The sequence below is a fragment of the Chiloscyllium plagiosum genome, unplaced genomic scaffold (genome assembly GCF_037043375.1).
Source record: "Chiloscyllium plagiosum isolate Xiang-an unplaced genomic scaffold, Cpla_swu_hap1 HiC_scaffold_11, whole genome shotgun sequence".
NCBI lineage: Eukaryota > Metazoa > Chordata > Chondrichthyes > Orectolobiformes > Hemiscylliidae > Chiloscyllium > Chiloscyllium plagiosum.
In genome coordinates, this window is record NW_028270149.1 from 53,329,652 (window position 1) to 53,354,607 (window position 24,956).

Sequence of the window (24,956 nt, forward strand, 5' to 3'; positions counted from 1 at the left end):
CTGCCATCCCAGTGATTATTTTGGTGAACTTCTGTCATGCTCCCTAAAAGGTAGTATATCCTCCCTTAGATAAAGAAACCAAACTGCACAAAATCTCCAGAGGCAGTCTCAGCAAGCCTCTGTACACTTGCAACAAGACATCTTTTACTCTTTTACTTAAATCCCTTGTAATGAATGCCTACACATCCATCACATTCCTTATTGTTTGCTGCACCTGCATGTGTGCTACTAGTGATTGAGGACAGACAGGTCCGTTAGCACAACAGCATTTCCCAACCTCTCACCATTTTAGAAGTATTCAGTCTTTCTGTCTGTGGTAGATTTTGATTTTTGGATTATCAAGGAGTGAATGATGTTTGCTGATGGGCCATTTGAGGAGTAAAAAGACCATTACAGTTGAATCATCCTTAGGATCTGTGAGGTGGCAGTCAACTGCAGTCATCAAATAGACATCCTGAAGCAGAGTGTACCCCTGTGTCACAGCAATGTTGGTTGTTTGGAATGCCAGCACAAGTGTAAGAAGGCAAATAATTGCTGAAGCTGGACGGGTTTGCAAACCTGTTACCAAAGTGACCTGCAGTAGTCTTAGATGAGTTCAAAGGCTGCTGCAGTTTCTGACCTTACAAAATATAAGCACAAGATGTATCAGTGGGATCCTCTTTGATAATGAAAACAGCCAGCATAGCATGTTCCCCACACATTACTCATCAAAGGAGTTAATAGGGATCATCAGTCTTGTCATAGCAATGCAACTGAATCAGGAAGTGTACCAGTCAGTCAGAAGATCTGTGAGGATTTTCACTGTGACAATAGAAGATTACCCAACATTTCTAAAGCACTACTGCCCTCCACCCATCAAAACTTTCTGTAATTTTCAAATGAAGGATTATAGGCAGAAGGAACGCTTTAATACATTTGCGACGTTTAAGTAATATAAAGCATTGCAATGAAACTAAGTAAATTCAAAACAAAGTGCAGTGAAATGCCAGCACACTCTACACACTGCCTATTACATCTACAGAAAAAACAGGGAGGAGCAGTGGTCATGTTCCTGTCTCCGTCCTACTTGCTCTGGAGGCGAATGACAGATTGATTAAAAATAAAGGAGAAACAAATATGAGTAAAACACATCTTTTATAGAAGACTCTATGACTCTAATGACTTCCTTATAGTTGGGATATGGGGATGGGAATACTAACATTCGTCCCCTCTGATGAAATGATGATATCATGGAAAGTCCAGTCCTTAGCTATGCAAATCTTTGACAATAAAATTTGACTGGAGGCGAGGGGTGGGGGTGGGGTAGGGGTGGGTGGGGGTGGGGGAGCTGACGAGTGACGTGCGCTTTCGGCTTTCTCGCAGCCCCAATATGCTATATAAATGCCCAAATCAAGAGAGCAGAATTAGACTTAATTCTCTCAGTGAAATTTGTCCCATTTTGAACGCAAGAGCAGCTACGAAGAGAAAGGCGACAGGATGTTCTCCAAACTGCAGGTAGGTATTGTCTTAATTTCGAAACAAAAAAAACTTTGATCTCTGATTCTAAGCTTTTTATCACTGTTTTAAATGCATTATTTCTTTACTAACATTTATTCATTCTGCTTCTCTGTTTAGAAATTTCAGTCCAGTTTAACAATTGGAAAACGACTGTACCATAAAATTTCTCGCGAAGGTAAATAGACTTGGATTCTATCTGATATGGGAATATATGATTATTATTTACCGGTTTCCTTTCTGCAGCCTGAATGTATAGACCAGTAAGCTGCGCTGAAGGGAAGAGCCGCGCTGGATCCCACTGAACCTGTTTGTTCCAACTCACTGAGAAACTTGAGTTGGAGTTCGTTCAGCCACACAATGAAAGCACTAACGGTTCAACCAAATGTATTTATTCATTGTAGTGCGGCTGAAGTTGCTGCTTGTAATTGGGTCAATTTCAGCACAAATCTCAGCTAAGATATAAAAGATTTTATGTTTCCTTTCAACTTCAACAGCTGAGAGCGCGCGCAGGAGCGGGCAAATGTCTGGAACCTGGTTCTAAAGTGAGATTTATTTTCTGTGTCTCTCCGATAGAACACATCCCGGAGGGAACTACCATGGTTTAAATCGGACTGTTCAATGCTTTAAACAAATGAACTCCTCATATGTACAATTATATAACTACTGTTTTTACCCGTCTGTTAGCTTTCGAGGCGCCGGATTTGAAAGAGACGGTGACGAGCAGTTTTGGCTCATTTATCTCAGGAGTGGATGTTGATCATCTCTCGCAGACGGTTTTACAGAGGAGCAAACGCATGATCCTGGACAACATTGGAGTCGGAATCCTGGGCAGTACCAGCCCAGTGTTTGATATTTGCCTCAATTACTGCCAGGTAATTTAGACACAACCCCACAACACCTTCCGAATCCACCGGTAATATCTCGGCCAGATTCCGTCAAGAAGCGCAAGTACCACTTTAAACTCAACTAGCAGCTGCCTCAGTGCAGACCACTGCAAGCTGCTTCCCAGTGTTTGCAGGATAGCTGTAAGCGGGGTCCCAGCATGTTTCAGTCGGGGACAGCAATACGACCCACTTGACAACACCCTTCCCTTTTATTACAAGCACAAACATTGACGGCTGCTATGTCCACATCCGATGATTACTCATCGGGAGACACACACAGCGCACTTTCTGTACAAGTGAGAGTCACTGAGTTGCTGTTTCCTTATTCTCTAACCCGTCCCCCTTTCTTTCTCCCAACAGCAAATGTACGCTCAAGACCCAGTCAGCTCAGTGTACGGACGCAAGGATCTTAGACTTTCTCCGACTCTGGCAGCTTTCGCCAATGGGGTCGCGGTAAGATGTTTGCACCTACCGACTTCACAAACCAGATAATAAATATTCATTATAAAACCGGAATCTGTCACTTATTGCTGTGTCTATTGAGCTATAATCCGCGTTATCTCTTCTTCGATTCTTAGGCGCATTCAATGGATTTCGATGATACCTGGCACCCTGCCACACACCCGTCTGGTGCTGTACTTCCCGCCCTCCTGGCTGCCGTTCAAATGTTACCTACAAACTCCAAACCCACTGGACTCGACTTTCTCTTGGCCTTTAATGTGGGCGTTGAAATTCAGGGCAGGCTAATGCACTTCTCTCAAGAGGCGAGCAACATCCCTAAGAGGTGAGATGCTTGAAAGCCAGATTTTGCAGCGAATGTTTAACTAATAGTGCTCGTCAAAATTAAACTTGCCCACAGACAGTTATGGGCTTCTGCGTTAGAGGAAATGAGCATTGGATAGTAAAACGACAAGGCATTCCGACAGGGAGCTGGGATTTGTGTGAATAGTGCAAACACACTTTAAACTACAACTCCTTCACCAAACCAATTGAAACCTTTCACCTGCGGGAGTATAAACCAGGAAGGGCAGATAAAAATACTTACTTAGATGTAAAATTACTCACAGGGAAAAAATAAAGATCGTAAAACAAAGGTGCGATTAAAAGGAAAATAAGCAGACCATGAAATTTTGAAAAAGAACAACAGTAATTAAAATTTGCAGAAATTAGACTCCACTTATTTTTAGTGCCAGAATATTTATTTGACAGCTATTAAGATTTATTCCATTGTTTAAAACCATTTAATAATAAAATAATTAAAATGCACATGAGCTTTTACTGGGTAACGAATGGTAATTGCAACAACTTTATGAACATTGTGTATGTGAATGTGGAGACTCTCAAAGATGTACTGGAGCAGCAAAGTTCATGGGCATGCAGAGAAAATCCGATAATTTCAATGGCTCAGATGCATGCTCGAAGTTGTTATCTGATTTGCCCATTAATAGTAATCTGCTATTTATTACATAAATTCAGCAATACAATAACATGCAACAGTCTAGAAAAACAAAATTCATTTTTTTTACAATTAATTGAAAAGTATTATGTGAATGACTACTTGGTGGTAGTAAAGCTATTTGAAAGCAAAGGATCTGATCAAAGAAGAGCACTTTATGGATCTACTAATTGTAGTAAAGCTGTTAATTCTGCTGGATTGAAGTGTTACTGTATAACATGATGAATAAGCAAATGGATCAGGTGCTTGAATTTTTTTTTAATTTTAACAGATTTCACCCTCCCAGTGTGGTTGGGACAATGGGCAGTGCTGCAGCGATAGCCAAATTCCTTTCACTTAATGCCAATCAATGTGTTAATGCCCTAGCTATTGCAGCTTCACTCTCAGGGGCACCAATGGCCAATGCAGCCACTCAGGCAAAACCCATCCATATTGGCAATGCCACCCGACTGGGCTTTGAGGCAGCACTTCTTGCTTCTAAAGGAATGGAGGGAAATGTGAAAATTCTAGACAAGACTCTTGGCTGCTTTGGATTTTCTGCCTTTTATGGTGACTATGAACCTCAGAAGATTGCTCCACTTGAACAGACACGATTTCTGCTTGAGGACCAAGATATTGCATTCAAGCGCTTCCCTGCTCATTTGGGTATGCACTGGATAGTAGATGCTGCTCTCTCAGTTAGGCAATTGGCAACGGAAAATGATGGTGCCTTTTCACCCTCTATGATTGACAGAATAATTCTGCGTGTCCCTGTTTCCCGTTACATCAACAGACCATTCCCAGAAACAGAACATGAGGCTCGCCATTCCTTCCAGTTTAATGCCTGCTCTGCATTGTTGGATGGTGAAGTGAACATTGAATCATTCAGAGAAAGTAAACTCCAGCGAGATAATCTCAATGAGTTACTTGACAAAGTGGAGCTTCAACATCCTGAAGATAATGTGGCCAGTTTTGAGAAGATGTACGGAGAAGTAGTTCTCATTCTGAGGAACAGAGATGTGCTCAGGGGAAAATGTGACACATTCTATGGACACTGGAGAAACCCACTGTCCAGAGAATCACTACTTGACAAATTCGAAAGTAATGCTTCTTATGTATTGGAACAGGACAAAATAGAAGCTATCATCAACACAGTTGAGAATCTTGAAGGAGTGAGGGATAGTTCCACATTAACCTCTTACTTGCAGTGAAAATTTTCAAGTTCCTTGTGAACTCATGTTTAAATGTGATTTAACAAATTGATCATGTGTTTTTGTGTATTTTTATGTTTGATATATAATGTGCAATCTGTGCAATAGGATTTAATTTTTAGAAACTATTGAGATTAACATTGTTGGCATTACAATCAACTCCTGCAATAGGACAAAACTTTGTTAAACAGATTGGTCAGCTGCATGATATCTGGCCAATCCTCTGGGAATAGGGGAATGGGATCACTTTAATGTTTTTTTACATTCAGGACAATAACACAATTATTGTGATGCATTCAAGACAGATTCTGATAAAATGTCAAAGAAATAGAGTGGTAATCTGTGAGATGCAGCAAATTGGTAAAGAAATTATCCCTCAGGTAGCAAACAGGCTGTAGTCATGAGGTAATTTGCTTTTGGAGAGATATAATGCCTTTCACTTTTGAGGCTTTTTATTGACTCATAATGATATGCAGGAATATATTTAAATTCCCTAAACCTAGTGATAACGGAGGAGGAAGGTTGTTATCTTTGTTAGCGAAGACCATTTCTTGTATGAACAGTCATTTTTTGCATGTTCAAATGTCTCTGGATTGCAGACATGCATGACTTATCACAATGTGAGAAAGGATGAATTGTCTGATCATGTTGAGACTGTCCAATCTTTTCCAGTTCACTTCTTCTCCTTATCATCTTCAGTTCTTCGCTGTTTGAAGGAAACAAATATCATTACCTAAGATTGCTCTCCAGGTAATATCTTCTTTTGTATTTTTCTCTCAGCGAGTGCTGCATTTTCTGAAAAGACAGGTAATGGCCTCAAAAATGGGGCCGGCCTCAAAAATGGGGCCAATAGAGTCATTACCAGTTAAACATGAATGATTAGTCCATTGAAATTGCCATAGGAGCCTATCAGATGTCTTCTTTGGTTAAGCATTTCAAGGTCCTGCGATCCTTGGAGGACCATTCCTGATGAAGGCTTATGTCCAAAATGTTGATTCTCCTGCTCTTCAGATGCTGCCTGACCTGCTGTGCTTTTTCAGCACCACACTCTTGACTTTGATCCCTGGAGCACCTGGACTGACTTTTATGAAGGAACTGTGCACTGATGGAAAGTTCCATGAGTGAAGCAGTTGAAACAAAAATGATTTCAATGAATCTGGGCTGTTGGAATCATGCCCATGGATAAATTTACATTTGGTTTGTTGTGAGCTGCCCTAGCCCAAAACTGGTTCATCTGCATTATCACTCATTTGCTGTCCCTTAGCTCCCTGATTTGATGTACATGAGATGGATGCCTCAAAAGAATGACCACCTTTTTTGAAACTGTAATGGGTAGCTGACCAGTAAGCCCCACCAACTGGCCAGCCAAAAATCAAAATTGACTGCTATATCTATACTGAAAAACCATTGTTCTTGTTTCCTGAAGATGTTTGAATATTTAGAATTTCCAGGGTAGTCTTGGAACACTTGCAAATAAAGCCTCGGAACTAATTTTGAACCGAGCCATTGGGAAAGTGCAAGCCTTCACTGCATTTGATTGCAGTTTATAAAAGTAGAGAAACAAGGTTCTGCTGAAAGCACAGACAATTTTCTCAAGTTTTCCTCCCTCTCACCCCAGGAGTTTCAACTTGCTAGTCTTTCTCACTTGCTCTCATACATTTTGATGCTTGCACATGTATGAAAAAATGATAATTGACAAATTTATTTAATAGACAGGTTTATAGAAAAGTTTGAGAACATTTTGCTCACGTTACATGATACCCTCAATTATGTAAGAAGACACTTATAGATCATCACAGATTGTGTTACATCATGTGGATGGCTAGGATCTACACAGTCATTGGGCACTTGTAATGCTCGTTACCTCACAAATTGTGATTCTGCTCGAACTCAGGGTGCATTTATAGTCCAAGTTTAGTTTGGAAGCATAGACATTGAAGCTTCAAGTTGATATTAAATTTCTGCAAAATTGGGTGTTAAGGCCTCAATGGATGCTAAACAGAAGAGTAGCAAAACAATTTTCTGCAGCAAATTTTATTTCACTTAATTGCAGGTGTCCAGCCAAGCTCTGGCTCGAGATTAAGTTTGAATTCACCCCATAACTTCAGTGTGGGTGAAAGAAAAACTGATTTAAACTAATCTACAGTTATATTGTAGGTGCATTAATTCTATTCCAAATGTATCACATCATATTCTGTATATTTTTAATGTAATTCAATACCTCATAATTATTATTTTGTTTAACCAATAATGGATTAAATGCTTGTTAATTTTAATAACCTTGCAATAAGAAATGTGATTTAAACATTCATTGGCTCCCACTGTTTATATGCTCATATACTGACATAGAGTCATAGAGATGTACAGCATAGAAACAGACCCTTCGGTCCAACCCGTCCATGCTGACCGGATATCCCAATTCAATCTCGCCCCACCTGCCAGCACCTGGCCCATATCCCTCCAAACCCTTCCTATTCATATACCCATCCAAATGCCTCTTAAATGGTGCAATTGTACCAGCCTCCACCACATCCTCTGGCAGCTCATTCCATACACATACCACCCTCTGTGTGAAAAAGTTGCCCCTTAGGTCTCTTTTATATCTTTCCCCTCTCACCCTAAACCTATGCCCTCTAGTTCTGGACTCCCCCACCCCAGGGAAAAGACTTTGTCTATTTATCCTATCCATGCCCCTCATAATTTTGTAACCTCTTTAAGGTCACCCCTCAGCCTCCAACGCTCCAGGGAAAACAGCATACATGCTTTAATTTGCTGACTGGACACACATACTGAGAAATCACTCAAATACCTAATGATGATATTGAATGTTCTCTCAGAAGAATCCCAAGCACTTTAAGTCTATATTTCAATCATACTACAAAAAGGAAGGGTGTCACAGTGTGCAACTGTTAATATATCTGGATTGGCTGCACCTATTTCAATATGACAAAACATATCTGGAAGCCAGGAACATCTTTTTGGCAATGACCAAAAGAAACTGTGAATCCAAGGTCTGAATCAGCAAAGTACAGAGAAAACATTGTGTCATTTAATGTTAAGATTATTATGAAGCTTGCATATAGAATGAGGCTTTAGATCCAATGAAACTAACCTTCAGCTGCAGCCAGAAATTTGACTTACCATACATGGCCTGCTGCTGGATTAAACTCAAATAAAATTGTTATGGTGCAACCAAGAAAATCACTGTTCTTACAAACACATTTTCTAGCACTTCATCAGCCATCAAATAGGGAATTTGCTCTGTCATCTGGCAGCACAACTGTAAGTGCAGGATGGGTGTCCTTTCTGCTTGCCCTTTCAATTTTAATAAGTCTGCTTATTCCTCTTCCCTGACATTTTAAAAATGTTTCACAACTTTTGTCTCCTTACTGTGCCACTCCATTCTAATTGGCTCTTCATCCAATGAAATTCTTTCCTGGAACATTGCAAATTTTGCCAGGCTGCACATTATCTCACAATATAGATTATTTATCGTTTCACCCAGCAGCAATTCTGGATTATAAATGTTTGTTTAAATTGCTTCATGGTCTCACGCTTCCCTATCTCTATAATCTATTTAAGGGCACCAAGCCAACATTTGAACTCTATTTCTTTCACTCTGCTGTTTCCACTAATTTCAGATCAGTGTTCAGTCATGTCGTTCATGCACTTGCATTGCCTCCTAAAACTACATCATCTCTCCACCTTCCACTTATCTTGAAACCTTCTTAAACACTTTTGGTTACTTCTTAAAATCTCCTACTTTATTTTGGCTTTCATTAGTAATGCATATTTTAAATGCATATAGAACATTTAATGTTGAAAACAATACGGACTTAAAATAAGCATTATCAGTAAGAGTCAAAATAAAATACACATATTGTTTTTGCTGTTACCATCTTACTGTGCTTCTCCAACATAGCTCTTGATTACCAGAGTCCATGGAAATAATTTGATCTGCCTTCTTACAAAATGCAGACACAAAGTGGCTTCTCACTAACAGCACTGCAGGAATTTGCATAGCTTGTACTATTCCAGTTCAGGATAAGAACTTACTGTTATGGACAAGACTAAGCCCACTCAAATATTAAGAAGATAGTCTAGATCTTAACCATTTCTTATTTTAAAGACAAGTACTAGGCGTTGAATTTCAGACGTAATTCAGTTGGTCAAACTCCTATTCTTGAAGCAAAACACATTTTACTCATACACTATAGTTAAAGAAACAACAAAAGAAAGAAGAGTTGGTCCAACTTTAACTCTATTGGAAAACCTAACAGAATAGTAAATTATTTATTAAATGGTAACTGTTCCTGTAGCAACTGTAACTATAGCAACATCACATCAACACACACATGGCAAAAGGCAAGTTCAGTAAAATAGATTGCCTTACAGGCAATTCTCCAGAAAAGGAGGAAAAAAACATCAAGACCCTGAGAGAGAGAGGTGGGGAGAGATGTACTGCAGCTTTCAAACCCAGCTTCAAGACCTCAGCAACTGCCACTGAAAGGTAAAACTAAAAATCTTGGTTCTGTGGGAGCTTACCCCACACATTTAGGCTGCTTCTATTGTTCCATATTTAATTTAAAAAACCCAAGGGCTCACAAATTGTTTATACTAGGGGCTCCAAGTAGGAGCTTACCCCACCCATTCAGGCTGCTTCTATTTTTCCATATTTCATTAAAAAATCCCAAGGGCTCACAAATTGTTTATACTATGGGCTCTGAGTTTGTTGACATCTCTCTCTCTCAACCTACCTTCACAAACAAAAATTAGGACAAAGTACACCTCTTAAAGTCATAGTATTTTCACACCTCCCCACTTAAAAATGCACTATCAATATTCAAAGATAGATTCATTTTTAAAAACCCTTATACTACAATATATATACATTACATTGATTCTAAGCATGTAAACATTCACTAACACAATCCATTTCAGTCTGTTTCTCCCGACTATCGAATCTTCCATCTTCCTTCATCAAAGTTGCAACAGTGCATCAGCAATTACGTTCTCTTATCCTGCCATAGATATAATTTTCAAATTGAAAGGCTAGAATAATAAGCTCCATTTAAACAGCTTGGAATTTTTATCCTGAAAATTTCTCCAAACATTTTAAGGGATCATGATCAATACAAGTATATGCGACTGTCTCAGACACATTACTGGCGATATAAATGTTGAAATGTTGCGATACCAACACCAAGCTTAAGATTTCCTTCTCAAATATGGAATATATCTGTTGTTCATTATTTAATTTTCTGGAAAATTACACAATGGGTTTTTCTGTCTTCCCATCATCTTGTAACAGTACAGTACTCACACTCGTATCACTTGTATCGATAGCCACCTTGAATGCCTTTGAGCAATGAGGTGTGGCTGTCACTGGGGCAGTGGTTAACACAGCTTTCAGGTTGTCAAATGCCTTCTGACATTCTGCTGTCCACAAAACTTTTCTGCATTTCTTCTACAAGTCAGTCATGGAGCAACCACATTGTTAAAATTCGATATGAACTTCCAATAACAAAAAATCAATTCCAGGAATTGTAGTACTTCCCACTTCATTGATGGAATGAGAAACTCTTGAATAACCTTTGTTTTCACATCCCTTGAGCCATCTGTCCATGTTTGAGAAAATGGTCCAGGAAAGTGACTTGTGCTTTTTGTGAACTTATTCTTAGCCAGGTTTATCACCAAGCCTGCCTTCTGAAGTTGACTGAACAATCCCGAAAGATGCTCCAAATGTTCCTTCCATGTGTTGTGAAGATGTGGGTGTACTGTACCTTTAAGAAAGTTAAAAGCTAGCAGAACTACCTGACAGCACCAGGTGTTCTGAACAAGATACAATGTAACCTTTTAGTCCAGCAGCTAGTGTAGTTGGTTGCCGACAGACAAAAATAATTTTGAATTAGGCTAACCAGTTTAAATTATACCCCCAAAAATACCAAACTCCAATCAAGTTTGAATTTAGTGCTTTGGGTGTATAAGACCGGGAAAAATTGAACAGTTGGGGGAGAACTGCCAAACCACCAGCATGTACAGACTGCCCGAAACACAGGTCTCTTAAAGGTGCCTTTATCTATCAATGACCTGTGAAAGAGAAGTCCTAAGAAGACAATCTCCAGAGGAAGATACAAAGAGAAGATTCGACAGCTGTCTGGCTTTGAAATTTGAATTTTTGGTAAATCTTAATCGGGGTTTTTATTGGACTAGTATTATAGGAGAGAAAGTAAATAATAGGTTAGAGGAAGGAGTTGTAAATAGTTGTTAGTTAATTATTCTCTGTTATACTTTAAGAAATAAAGATGTTAATTTTTACTTTAAATAGTTCTTGGCTTCTTGAATTTTCACAGATTACCACACGGGGTAAATCTTTTGTGTTGCTGATTTAAATTGGCGGGGGTGGGGTGGTTACCCCATGTCGTAACAATTTAGGGGCTTGTCATCAGGATTTGAACAGTTTAAGGAGCTCTTGTCCGCGATTGAACAGTTTGGGTCTTGGATTTGTGATTTGAACTTGTTTAGACAGATTGAATAGATTTGAGGGTATGAAATCTCCCAGCAGATTTAAACACTTGCAGGTTAGTGTCCTCGATCTTTAAATAAAATGTAGGTGAGGCAATTTGTTTAATTTTGGTGACTTGTGGTTGATAAAATTAAAAGTGAGAGAAATGGCTCTTAAAATTGTTAAATAGGTTCTGGGATTTGAAGATTATTCTCAAATTTGCCAACAAAATTTAGAAGGAAAGAAAAAGGCCATACTTTTAGAATAAAACCAAGTTAGATTGGGTTTAACCAAGGACAAAAGTAAAGCTAAAATTGTAAGGGAAACACTCAAACACTTAGGTATGTCAGAGAAACAGACAAGTGCAGTAGCAGTAGAAAAACTTCAATTACAATTGAGGAATTGTAGAAGATAAACAGAGAGAGAGAGAGAGAGAGAGAGAGAGAGAGAGAGAGAGAAAGAGAAGGTTCTTAGCCAAGCAAAGAGAGAGAGAAGGAAGGGAGAGAGAGAGAAGAGAGAGAAAAAGAGAGAGAATTTGAACTTGAGATGTTGCGAATGAACAAAATCAAGTTGACAGGATGGAGATTAAAAGAGAAGGTTATGATATATACAAATATGTCAAAACTCTGCCACATTTGATAAGAAAGGTGTTGAAGCCTTCTTTATTTCATTTGAAAAATTGGCTAGGCAGATGGGGTCATCCGAGGATTTACAAGTAATGCTAGTTCAGACTAAACTGGTAGGCAGAGTAAGTGAGGTAATTGCCACCACTGTCAGATGACAGGTCAAGGGATTATGAAGAAGTTAAACAGGCTATTTTAAGTGCCTATGAATTGGTACCAGAAGCATATTGACAGCAGTTTAGAAACACAAAGAAGGAACCAGGTCAGACTTATGTTGATTTGGAAGAATTAAACACAGAAATTTTGATAGATGGGTGTGTGCGTTGAAAATAGATAGGATCTTTGAGGCTCTAAGAGAGATTATTCTGCTGGAGAAGTTTAAAAAGTCACTTCCAGAGATGGGAAGAATTCAAGTGGAGGAACAGAAAGTTAAGGAAGTGAGAAGGGCAGCAGAATTAGCAGATGAGTACATGTTGGTGCATAAGACAAGCTTCCAGCCAGAATTTCGTCCTGTGATGGATAGAACTTGGGAGAAGGGGAGATCCTACACTACAAAATCAAAAGTAGACAGCACTGGTAAGAGTTTACCACAGGTTTAAAAAGATGCCCAAAAGTGTGGAAAGGAGGTGAAAGGCCTCAGGTCTTTCTACTGTGGTAAAGCGGGACAATGTAAAGTCACAGTGTTGGTCATTAAAGAAAGGCACTGTGTGAAAAGATGTGGTAAAAGAAGCTAAGCCAGTGGCATTAGTGAAGGTAGTAAAAGAGACCCCCAAGATGAGACAAGCTGCTGCAAGAGAGTGTACAGCCCAGGCAGGGTCTGGGCATGGAGTTAGTACCTGATCTCTACAAAGAATTTGCCTTTCTGGGTAAAGTTTACTCAGAAAGAACAGGGACAGAAGGACAAGAAGTTATAATTTTGAGAGATACAGGATCTAACCAGTCGCTGATAGTAAGGGATGAGCGAATATGCACTCTTTCAGATCTGTACAGGAGAGTGTAGTAATTTGTGGGATAGATGAACAGAAATTTAATGTTCCGCTATGTAGGATCAGGTTGGAGTGCCAACTCAAGACTAGGGAAGTTACAGTGGGAGTGATTGACCGAGTGTCAATTCCAGGAATTCAGCTTGTTCTTGGGAAAGATTTGGCAGGATCCAAGGTGGGAGTGACACCCCTTGCTGTGGAGAAGCCCAAGGAAGACCAAGAAACTGATGGGTTAAAACAGAAATATCCTGGTATTTTCCCAGACTGTATGGTAACAAGATCCCACTATCATAAGTCACTGCATGAAACAAAAAGTAAAGAGAAAGATGAAGGAGTTGAGGTTCAGTTAGCAGATACCCTGTTTGATGAAATGGTGCAGGAAAGACCTGAACAAGCAGAGAGTCAGACATAAGTATTTAGTCCTGAAAGATGCAACAAGACAAGACAATAAAAGATATATATATTATATATATATATATATATATATATATATATATATATTTATATATGGATGCGTACTCCGAAAAGGAGGCAGAGAATATTCTGGAGGGTTATTATCTGAAATATAGAATCCTAAGATAGAAATGGAGACAACGGCAGGTTAGTGCAGAGGAGAAATAGGCCAGCGTGCACCAGATTGTGTAGCTGGTAGCGTACAGATAGGAAACATTACTGGTAGCACATGGACTACCTGTAGGAGGTCACCTGTGGTACAAAAGACTCAGGCTAAGGGACAAAAACATTTATATTGGCCTGGAATGCATAAGGATATAGTTAACTTTTGCCATACATGTCATCCATTCCAAATGGAAGGTAAGCCACAAGCGGTAATAAAACCAGCCCTTTGTTGCCAATTCCCACATTTGAAGTACCTCTCACGCGGGTTATAATTGACTGTGTAGGTCCCCTCCTGAGAACTAAAAGTCGGAACCAGTACTTGATAACCTTAATGGATGTGTCTACCAGATTTCCGGAGGCAATTCCATTACGGAGTATCAAGGCTAAACAGGTGGTAGAGGAGCTAGTAGCTTTCTTTACATAGTATGGGCTAACCAGAGAGATTCAGTCAGACCAAGGGTCAAATTTTATAGTTAGGGCTGTTTAAGGAGGTTATAGATAAGCTTAGGTATACAGCACTTTAAATCCAATGCATATCATCCTGAATCCAGGGAGCTTTAGAAGGGTAGCATCAGACCTTGAAGACCATATTGAGAGCATACTGTCAGGATTACCCGATTGATTGGGATAAAGGTATCCCATTCATATTATTTGCCATTAGAGATGCCCCGAATGAATTTAATCAGTTCACCTCCCTTTGGGTTAATATTTGGGTATGAAATGAGAGATCCTTTGAAATTACTTAAAGAACATTTGACATGACCAAAGTCAGAGATCTCACACTTAGATTATGTATCAGAGGTGAGGGAGAGCCTATATCGAGTAGGTGAGTTAGCTAAATCGCACCTAAAGAGGGCACAGTATAGAATGAAACAGATCACAGATAAAAGTTCTGAGACTCGGACATTCTCCCGAGGGGATGATGTGTTAGTACTGATGCCAGTGATAGGAAATCCCTTCAAAGCCAGATTTAGAAAAAGTTGAGTCAGGTGAACTATCTAGTAAAGCTGCCAGATGGGAAAAAAAGGTATCGGGCATGTCATGTGAACATGTTGAAACCATATTATACTAGAGAGAAAGAACTGGAGAAACAGGTATTAGTTACTGCCCTGCAGAGTGAGGAATCAAATTCAGATGATGCGGATTTTGATGTGCCTTAAAATAGATTAAAATGAAGAAGCCCATGAGGCGTGGGATAGGTTAGTAAGCTATCTGTCTCAGGAGTATAGTATGCAGTTGAAAGATTTGTTATTGCAGTATAAGGACATATGTAAGAATCAGATGGGGAGGACTAATGCTATTGTACATGAACATGTAGGGAATACTGCTCCAAGAAAACAACACCCCTATTGGCTTAATCCTTTCAAAGCTAGACAGGTCCAGATGGAGGTGGAGGCCACGCTCGACGAGGACATCATTAAAACTAAACCAGAGCGAGTTGAGCTTGCTGATCGTCTAAGTTCCCAAACTGGATGGAGCTCAACGATTTTGCGTGGAACTTTGGAAAGCCAACGCCGTTACAAAATTGGACTCATATCCAATTTCTAGATTGGACGACTGTATTGAGAAAGTAGGACAAGCCAGTTACATCACCAAGTTGGACTTAATGCATGGTTACTGGCAGGTACCTTTATGAGAGTCGGCGAAAAAAAATTCTGCGTTTGTAACCCCAAGTGGGTTATATCAGTTTAAAGTGATGCCCTCTGGAAAGAAGAATGCACCTGCCACTTTCCAAAGACTCATGAACAGAGTTGTGGCTGGGTTAATAAACTGTGCAGTCTATTTGGACAATGTAGTGATCTTTAGTAAGTTCTGGAAATATCACATGGTACAGTTGGCAGAGCTCTTTGAATGAACACGAGAAGCAAAACTAGTGATAAATGTAAATAAAACTGAATTCACAAAAGCAGAGGTGACGTTCTTGGGACACAACGTTGGTCATGGAAGGTTGACGCCATGGAATGCAAAGACGAAGGCCATCAAGGAAGTTTCATGACCAACCTCGAAGAAAGAGGTGCTTTGATTCTTGGGACTCTGCAGATTCTATCAAAACTTTGTTCCAAACGTCAACAGTATAATAGCACCGTTAACCGATTTGATGAAGAAGAACTCAAAGTTTCGGTGGACATAACAATTCCAGGAGGCATTTGACCATTTGAAATCAATATTAACCATCAAACTAGTTTTAGCTATGCCAAACTTTTCCAAACCTTTTAAAGTCGCCATTGATGCTAATGACATAGGATTTGGAGCTGTACTCCTACAAGAAGATGAGGATGGGATTGAACTGCCAGTTGGTTACTTTTCAAAGAAGATCAGCATCCACCAGAGGAAATACTCCATGATCGAAAAATAGCTATTGAGATTGGTACTGGCCTTACAACATTTTAATGTGTATGTCATGAGCAATGTGTCAGAAATGGTTGTGCACGTGGGTCACAATCCACTTATATTCTTAGAACCCTTTAAAGACAAGAATATGAGATGATTTCATTGGAGTCTTATGTTACACACTTTCAATTTAAAAATTGTACATGTTGCAGGTCGTAAGAATGTAATTGCAGATATGTTATTGTAGATTAACTGGTAAAGTTGAGATGACATTTGAATTTATTTAATGTTTTATATATATCTATTTATATATGTTAAGATGAATTTAGATTAAAATTATCTGTATGTAAGGGTAATGTGTTTAAAGAATAGAAAAAAAAGAAGCCATCTTTTCATTAAGATGGTTCATTTTTTCTTAAGGGGGGAGGTGTTATGAAGATGTGGGTGTACTGTACCTTTAAGAAAGTTAAAAGCTAGCAGAACTACCTGACAGCACCAAGTTTTTTGAACAAGATACAATATAACCTTTTCGTCCAGCAGCTAGTGTAGCTGATTGCCTGGAGACTAAAACAAATTTAAATTAGGCCAATCAGTTTAAATTATACCCCCAAAATACCAAACTCCAATCAAGTTTGAATTTTGTATATTGACAATATTAAAACCAATGACAACAATTCGATACTTTGGGGTATAAGACTGGGAAAAATTAAACAGTTGGAGGATCTTAAGAAGACAATCTCCAGAGGAAGATACAAAGAGAAGATTTGACAGCTGTCTGATTTTAAAATTTGAATTTTTGGTAAATTTAATCGGGAGTTTTATCCAACTAGTATTATAGAAGGGAAAGTAAGTGATAGCTTGGAGGAAAGAGTTGTAACTAGTTGTTAGATAATTATTCTCTGTTATACTTCAGGAAATAAAGTTGTTAAATTTTACTTTAAATAGTTCTTGGCCTCTCACATTTTCACAGATTACCACATGGGTTAATTGTTTCTGCGTTGCTGGTTTAAATTAGTAAGGGAGTGGGGTTTACCCCACATTGTAACACATGTGTGATTAAAAATCACCAGATCATCAAGGTACACCACAAAATTGAGTAATTCAAAACAATCTTTTGGTTCGTCTTTGAAATGTGGCTGGCACATTTTTCTTACCAAATGGCATGACTTAAAACTGATACATGGAGCAGTAAAATCGACCTTTTGGGCAAAAGCCCTTCATCAGGAATGCAGGCAGAGAGCCTGAGGCATCAATGTAGACTTCAACAGTTTCCTCATTTCCCCTTCCCCCACCTCACCCCAGTTCCAAACTTCCAGCTCAGCACTGTCCCCATGACTTATCCTACCTGCCTATCTTCTTTTCCACCTATCCACTCCACCCTCCTCCCTGACCTATCACCTTCATCCCCTCCCCCACTCACCTATTGTACTCTATGCTACTTTCTCCCCACCCCCACCCTCGTCTCATTTATCCCTCCACCCTTCAGGCTCTCTGCATGTATTTCTGATGAAGGGCTTTTGCCTGAAACGTCAATTTTACTGCTCCTCGGATGCTGCCTGAACTGCTGTGCTCTTCCAGCACCACTAATCCAGAATCTGGTATCCAGAATCTGGTTTCCAGCATCTGCAGTCATTGTTTTTACCTACTTAAAACTGATACAGACCATTTGGCACCATGGAAACGGAAATTTTCATTGTTCTTTCACAGAAAGGTACCTGTCAGTATCCTCTAAATAAATCCAACTTTGAACTATAAGTTGCTTGTCCCAACTTCTCAACACAGTCTTCAAAAATGTGGAATGTGAAAATCAACTGCACTAACTTTGTGATAGTCCACACAAAACCATGTGGTTTTGTGACCATTACTATGAGTGACCTCCAGTTGCTACAATGCACCTCAATTATATTGTCTTTGGGCATATATTCAATCGCTTTTTGAATATGTGCCAACTTAAGTGGGTTAAGTCTATAAGGATGTTGCTTAATTGGAACACTATTTCCAATACCAACATCATGAGTAATTAGATTAATACTTCACAGCTTATTCCCACATATCTTCCTGTGTGATTGTAATGACTCAGGTGATCTTAAAAATGTGTTGCTGGAAAAGCGCAGCAGGTTAGGCAGCATCAAAGGAACAGGAGAATCGACATTTCGGGCATAAGCCCTTCTTCAGGAAACTCAGGTGACTCAGGTGATTTCAATTTTCCTCTGAAAGTTAACTCAGTAATTTATCCCAATTTTTGAGAACTTCCTCAATTGTCCAATTTAATTTGAGGAATGTCCAATTCAGAATCATCTGAATTTGGTTCTCTACTGTGTGTTGAAACCAGAAACACATTCTCCTTTTGTTTTTCTTCCCTATCAAAATACCATTTCAGCATATTTGCATGACACACTTGCTATCTGGGATTCTCATCAAATAATCCATCTTACTCAATTTCTTTTCAATTTGATAAGGCCAACCAAAACTAGCTTTTCAAAGTTCACCTATCACTGCAAGTAACAGTAACACTTTATCTCTGTTAGCAAAATTGTGAATTTTTCATTTCTGTCTGCCTCCTGTTTCGTCACATGCTGTGCTACTTTCAAATGTTGTCGCGCCAATTCACCCACTCTATTTAATCATTCCCTAAAATTTGACACATAGTCCAAATATCTGGTCTCTGAATTCTGACTCACCAACTTCTCTTTAATCAATTTCAGTGATCCTCTTACCTCATGCCCAAAAACTACTTCAAATGGATTAAGTTTAGTTGATACGTTAGGTGCATCGCAAATTGCAAGAAGTACAAATGGAATTCTTTTATCTCAATCCTCTGGATAGTTTTCACTATAAGCCCTCATCATGACGTTTAAAGTTTGATGTCACCATTCTAATGCTTCCAATGATTCTGGATGATACTTAATGGATTTGAATTGTTTTATTCCTAACCTATCCATAACTTCCTTGTATAGCTTTGATGTAAAATTTGATCTTGATTTTATCTCTGGGTGTAGTTCATATCTAGTTAAAAAAAAAAATCAGTAACTCCTCTACAATGCTTTTAACCATGACACTGTAATTAATTTGCCTTTAGAAATATCCATTATGGTCAACAAATACTGATTCCCACTTTTTGTTTCAGCTCTGGGGCCTACACCATAAATCAAGACACTTGTAAAGGGTTCCTCAAAAGTGGCAATGGGTATTAAAAATGCTGGTTTTATAATTGCCTGATGTTTTCTAATTAGCTGACACATATGAAATGTGAGGCAAAATTCAATAACATGCTCATGCAGTCCAGTCCAGGCTGATAAAAAATATTTTTGTATTATTGCTTGAGTTTTACTTATTCTCAATTGAGTACTTCCTACTGTTAATTCATATGCTACCTCCAACACATCCTTTTCAGAACCCACCGGTAATACAACTTGATGAACTTCTGCTCATTTCTTATCTGCCTGAATATATGATGGTCTCCATTTTCTCATCAAGACATTATTTTTAAGATAGTAACATTCTGGGATAAACTCATTCTTCTTTTTGATATAACTGTTTTAGTTTTTCAATTTGCCAATGTAATTCACCTAATTTATCTGAACTAAATATATACACTTTGTCCTCCATCTGCTCTTTTATTTTTTTCTCAACTATTTGATCAAACATAATCTCTAATAATTGAACTTCAATTTCCTTAACTTTATTCTTTGATTTCTCCATCTGTTTCCACCTGTGGCTTTGTAACCCTGTTTCCACAAAGTCTGGGTCAATCCCGGGATATGCTTCCTGTAACACCTCAGTTGCCTGATTTTCCATTGGTTTTTGCATCACTCTCACCTGTAATCCAGGTACATCATTACCAAGGATAAACTGTACGGCTAGAACTGAGAATTTCTCTTTTACTCTGACCACCATCTCACGACTTTATATAGTGGAACACTGTTCTTCTGACCATGATTTCTACATATTACCACTTTTTCTGGCAATACTCCTTCTGAATTAAGTATCTCCTCATCTTTCACTGTCAAAGATTGAGTTGTTCCTGCAAGTAAATTCTTTAAAGAGATCTGGTATTTTCTTTTCAACCAACTCCTGATCTGTTGTATACTCTTTTGCAGCTTTTTAGCTTTGACTGGTTTTTCGCTTTACGACTTCAGCAATACTCACAGGTTTATCCTGCTTTCCCACATCCATCTTCCTAGTACTTTTTCTAAACCACCAACACTGTAATTTTGTGTGGTCTTCCTTATTAAAGTGAACACACCTGAGCTTTTTTGCTTCTCTTTCCCCCTCATGAATTTCCTTTTCACCCTGTGGTAATCTATCTTTACTATCTTCAGTGAGATCTCTTCTTCCCTTACCACTTGAAGATTTCTCTTTTCCCCAATTTCTATCCTTCACATATTGAAATTGATGCTAGAAACTAAACTTTGATTTATGAACCAACTCATAATCGTCTGCCATTTCTGTTGCTAATATTGCAGTCTTAACTCTTTGTTCTTCCACATGAGGTGTCACTACTTCAGGAAATGAATTTCTGAACTCCTCCAAAATAATCATCTCTCTAACAGCAGACATTGTTTATCTATTTTTAACACCCTCATCCATCTATCAATATTACTTTGTTAGATCATTGCAATCTCTATGTACTTTTCACTAGGTTCTCTCCTTAGATTCCTAAAATGTTGTTTGAAGATTTCTGGTACTAGCTTATATATACTTAAGATGGAATTTTTCACCTTATTATACTCCCCAGATACCTCCTCTGATCGTGATGCAAATACCTCATTAGCTCTATCTACCAATGTTGTTTGGATCAACAATGCCCACATAGTCGCCAGCCATTTCATTAGTTTGGTAACTTTCTCAAATGAAATGCAAAAGGTCGATACATCCTTTTCGTCAAACTTTGGTAATATTTAGATATATTTTAAAAAGATCCGCATTAGACCTTTGGCTATTGTAGGATTACTCTCTATCACTATCCTCATCAATACTCCTACTTTTCATCTCTACCTCTGCCACTTTAAGTCAACTTTGAGTTTTCAGTTCTAACGTCCGAAACTCAAAAGCTCTCTCTTTCGCTCTTTCTTCTGCTAGGGCCATTCTTTCCTTGTCTTTTTCTTCTGTTAGTGCTGTTCTCTCTTTCTGCTTTTCCTTTGCTTTCAATCATATTTCAAACTGTTTCATTTTCTTTTCATGTTCAAGCTGCTTCATTTTCAACTGAATTTTAGCCATTTCCAAAGATTCTGGCATTCCTGGTAATTGTAAATGCTGTATGATTGCCACAATTATCTCCTCTTTCCACACAGACACAGGCAACCCCAACCCCAGCTTGTTTGGCAATTCTGAAATCTTTTGCTGGAAAAGCGCAGCAGGTCAAGCAGCATCCAAGGAACAGGAGAATCGACGTTTCGGGCATAAGTCCTTCTTCCTGAAGAAGGGCTTATGCCCGAAACGTCGATTCCCCTGTTCCTTGGATGCTGCCTGACATGCTGCGCTTTTCCAGCAACACATTTTCAGCTCTGATCTCCAGCATCTGCAGTCCTCACTTTCTCCTCCAATTCTGAAATCTTTGCCTTACTTTCTGTAAAACTCCTGAAATGTTTAGTGACTGAAAGAGCCATCATTACACAAGGCACACCATAATTAAACCAATTAAATGCAACACTTGAAATAAAATACACCAACACGTATCACTCACTGCCTTTGAGTCCAATAATCCTAAAACCAGCCTGGAATTAGAAGGAATTAGAGATTTCAATTCTGACAAGAGACCCCTATTTGTTATGGACGACTAAATTTTCTCAAAATATATTAAGAAGATAGCCTGGATTCTAACTTGTTCTTATTTTAAAGATAAGTGCCAGGCATTGTGTTTTAGGTGACTTTGTCTCCACAGTATTCTGTGGTAGAGAATTCTGCAGGGTCACCACCCTCTGAATAAATTTCTTTTCATCTCAGTCCAAAAGGCCTTCTGTGTATCCTGAGACTGTGACCTCTGTTCTGAGTCTTGGGTCTTGGGCGGCACGGTGGCACAGTGGATAGCACTGCTGCCTCACAGCGCCAGAGACCCGGGTTCAATTCCCGCCTCAAGCGACTGACTGTCTGGAGTTTGCACATTCTCCCCGTGTCTGTGTGGGTTTCCTCTGGGTGCTCCGGTTTCCTCCCACAGTCCAAAAATGTGCAGGTCAGGTGAATTGACCATACTAAATTGCCCATAGTGTTAGGTGCAGGGGTAAATGTAGGGGAATGGGTCTGGGTGGGTTGCGCTTCGGCGGGTCGGTGTGGACTTGTTGGGCCGAAGGGCCTGTTTCCACACTAAAGTAATCTAATCTAATCTAAGAATACATCATCCTCCATTCAGTGTGATCAGTCCTGTCAGAATTTTAGGTTTCAATGAGATCCCCTCATATTATTCTAAACTCCAATGTGAATACAAGCCCAGTCAACACAACCTCTCCTCATACAGCAAACCTACCATCTCAGAAATCAAGCTGTACTCTCTTGATGGCAAGTTAGGGGACCAAAATTGTATGCAGTACTCTAGGTTAGGTCTCACCAAGGTTGTTTACAGCTGAGTTACTACATCTTTTACCTATACTCAAATCCTCTTGCAATGAAGGCCAATATACTATTAGCCTTCCTAACTACTTGTTACACCTGGATCCTTCTTTTAATGCCCAGTGAATAAGAGACACCAAGGTCCCTCTACACATCAACATTTCACAATCTATCATAATTTAAATAACACTTTGCCATTCTGAACTGCCTCCAATGCAACAATATCTTTCCTTAAATATGGAAACTAAAACTGTACATGGCTTTCAGATGTCTTAGCTTCACTCTTCTATCAGGCACTTTGCAGCTGACTTCTTTATGGGAGGAAGCTATTCTCCCTAACTCATAAAGACCTCAGAAACTCTCAGGAAAGGGCCTGACCCCAGCATTTCCAGGACAGTGTTACTGCGCTAATGCCTCTGGATAACAGTTCATTTGGATGCATTTGCTTTCCCCTAACTTTATTTTTGTCTATTCTTCCCTGGCCATTGACCACATATTTTATCCTGCTCTGTAAAGTGAGAGATTGTAATGTAAAAAGAATTATAGAAATGTAAGTGCTACTGCTGTTACAATACATTGAACTTTAACAAATTAAGTAGGATCATTTTGACATTGAACTATTTAAAATTTCAAAAATGCAGTCATCACCCTTTAATTCAGTCACAATTCAAATTATGTGCTTCCATTCTTGAGATACTCTGACACAGTAATGAGATATAGATGTGTATCAGGATCCGATAGTGACATCAGGAGTCCTGAGTAAAAGTTTGATAAGAGAGAAAAAACGCTCAATATAATATAGAGCATGAGATGCACTCACTTAGAAATGTAAAATGTACTACAGTGTAAATAAAGGACCTTTTAAGAAATCTACTGTAGTCAGACCTGTATTACTCAGATAGAGGGAAACCTTCATGATCCAGAACAAGTCACAAATGAACTAGAGATCCAAGTAGTATTCAAAGTGGAACCAAACCACATAATAACTTAAACTTTACCTTATTATTTATGGCCATTTAATTTGAATAACTGGCTGAATTAAATGCTTAGCATATGAAAAAAACCAAAGGAGAAGACTGAATGTTACTCTGCTTTGCCACCTACTGGACATACAATGTCATGCATTGTTAGACAATGAACTGTTTCATATTTCCAGAAACTAAGTATTTGATTATAAAATAAGCTAGGTGCCGAATTAATTCATTTTAAATCATTGTACTTTAAATGCTGGATCCACTGTTGTTTGTCATCTATATAAATGATTTAAATGATAATTTTAGAAGCATGGTTAATAACTTTGCGAATGACAACAAAATTGGAGGTAGAGTGGACATTCAGGAAGGCTATCAAAGACTACAAAGGGATCTTGATCAATTGGGCCAATGGGCTGAGGAGTGGCAGATGGAGTTTAATTTGGATAAATGCAAGGTGTTGCATTTTGGTAAAATAAACAAGGGCAGAACTTACACAATTAATAGTAGGGCCCTGGGCAATGTTTTAGAACAGAGAGACCAAAGCATTCAGATTAATAGTTTTTTGAAATTTGCCACAGGGTGGTTAAGAAGGCATTTGGCGTGCTTGCTTTCATTGCTCAAACCATTGTCAGCGTGGACGAGTTGGACTGAAGGGTCTGTTTCCATGCTATATGATTCCATGTGTAAATTTACACATTGGGTATAGTGAAATGGATCAGTAATTGAAAGATGAAATAAAAGTTTTCACCATTTTCTTTGGTATGATATAATCACAGTCTGTTTGTTTCCTTTGTTACACTCATTTTCTCTTCCATTTCTATTATTTTCCTTTATGCAGCTTATCTTTTCGTTGCCTTCAGTTTTCAGTAGTCTGGAATAGATCTCATCAGGACCTGGAAACTTATCTACCTTCTTAATGTTTAAGACACTCATCTCTTCTTTTTTAATAGTAACTTTGTATAGACACTCCCTTCCTTGAGATCATTCTCCATCAATTTCTTCTCTTTGGTGATTACCAACATAAAGTATTCATTTAGGACCTTACCTACCTCTTCTGGCTTCACACACAGATTCCTTTCTTTGTCCTTGCGTGGACCAACCCTTTTCTTGGCTACCCTCTTTATTTTTATGTCTGTATTAAAAAAAGCCTTGTGGTTCTCTTTAGTCCTGTTTGGTAATGACTTTTCATGACCCCTATTAGCCCTTCTAATTCCTTGTTTAAGTTCTTTCCTACTTTCCTCATATATTTCAACGCCTTCATCATGATGTATATCTCAGGTCCAGAACTTTTTAAGCCAAAATCTGGTTTACCCTGTACAACTCAAAATATATCATTGGATATCTCTCAG

At 38.7% G+C, this 24,956-nt stretch overlaps 2 protein-coding genes across 3 annotated transcripts in view; one reads left to right on the plus strand and one right to left on the minus strand.

Moving 5' to 3' along the window:
* Positions 1-2,303, minus strand: part of LOC122557210 (uncharacterized) — a 28,160-nt gene extending 25,857 nt beyond the window's left edge. For both annotated transcript variants that reach the window (XM_087992059.1, XM_087992056.1), the window contains exon 1: positions 2,171-2,303. The gene's annotated coding sequence lies outside the window, so the exon portion shown is untranslated. The remainder of the gene's footprint in view (positions 1-2,170) is intronic.
* Positions 1,396-5,027, plus strand: irg1l (immunoresponsive gene 1, like). The gene is made up of 6 exons (XM_043705241.2): positions 1,396-1,494; positions 1,615-1,672; positions 2,182-2,369; positions 2,742-2,834; positions 2,960-3,165; positions 4,109-5,027. The coding sequence occupies exons 1-6, from the start codon at positions 1,477-1,479 to the stop codon at positions 5,025-5,027; spliced, it is 1,482 nt and encodes a 493-aa protein (XP_043561176.2). The 5' UTR covers positions 1,396-1,476.
* Positions 5,028-24,956: the final 19,929 nt, after the last annotated feature.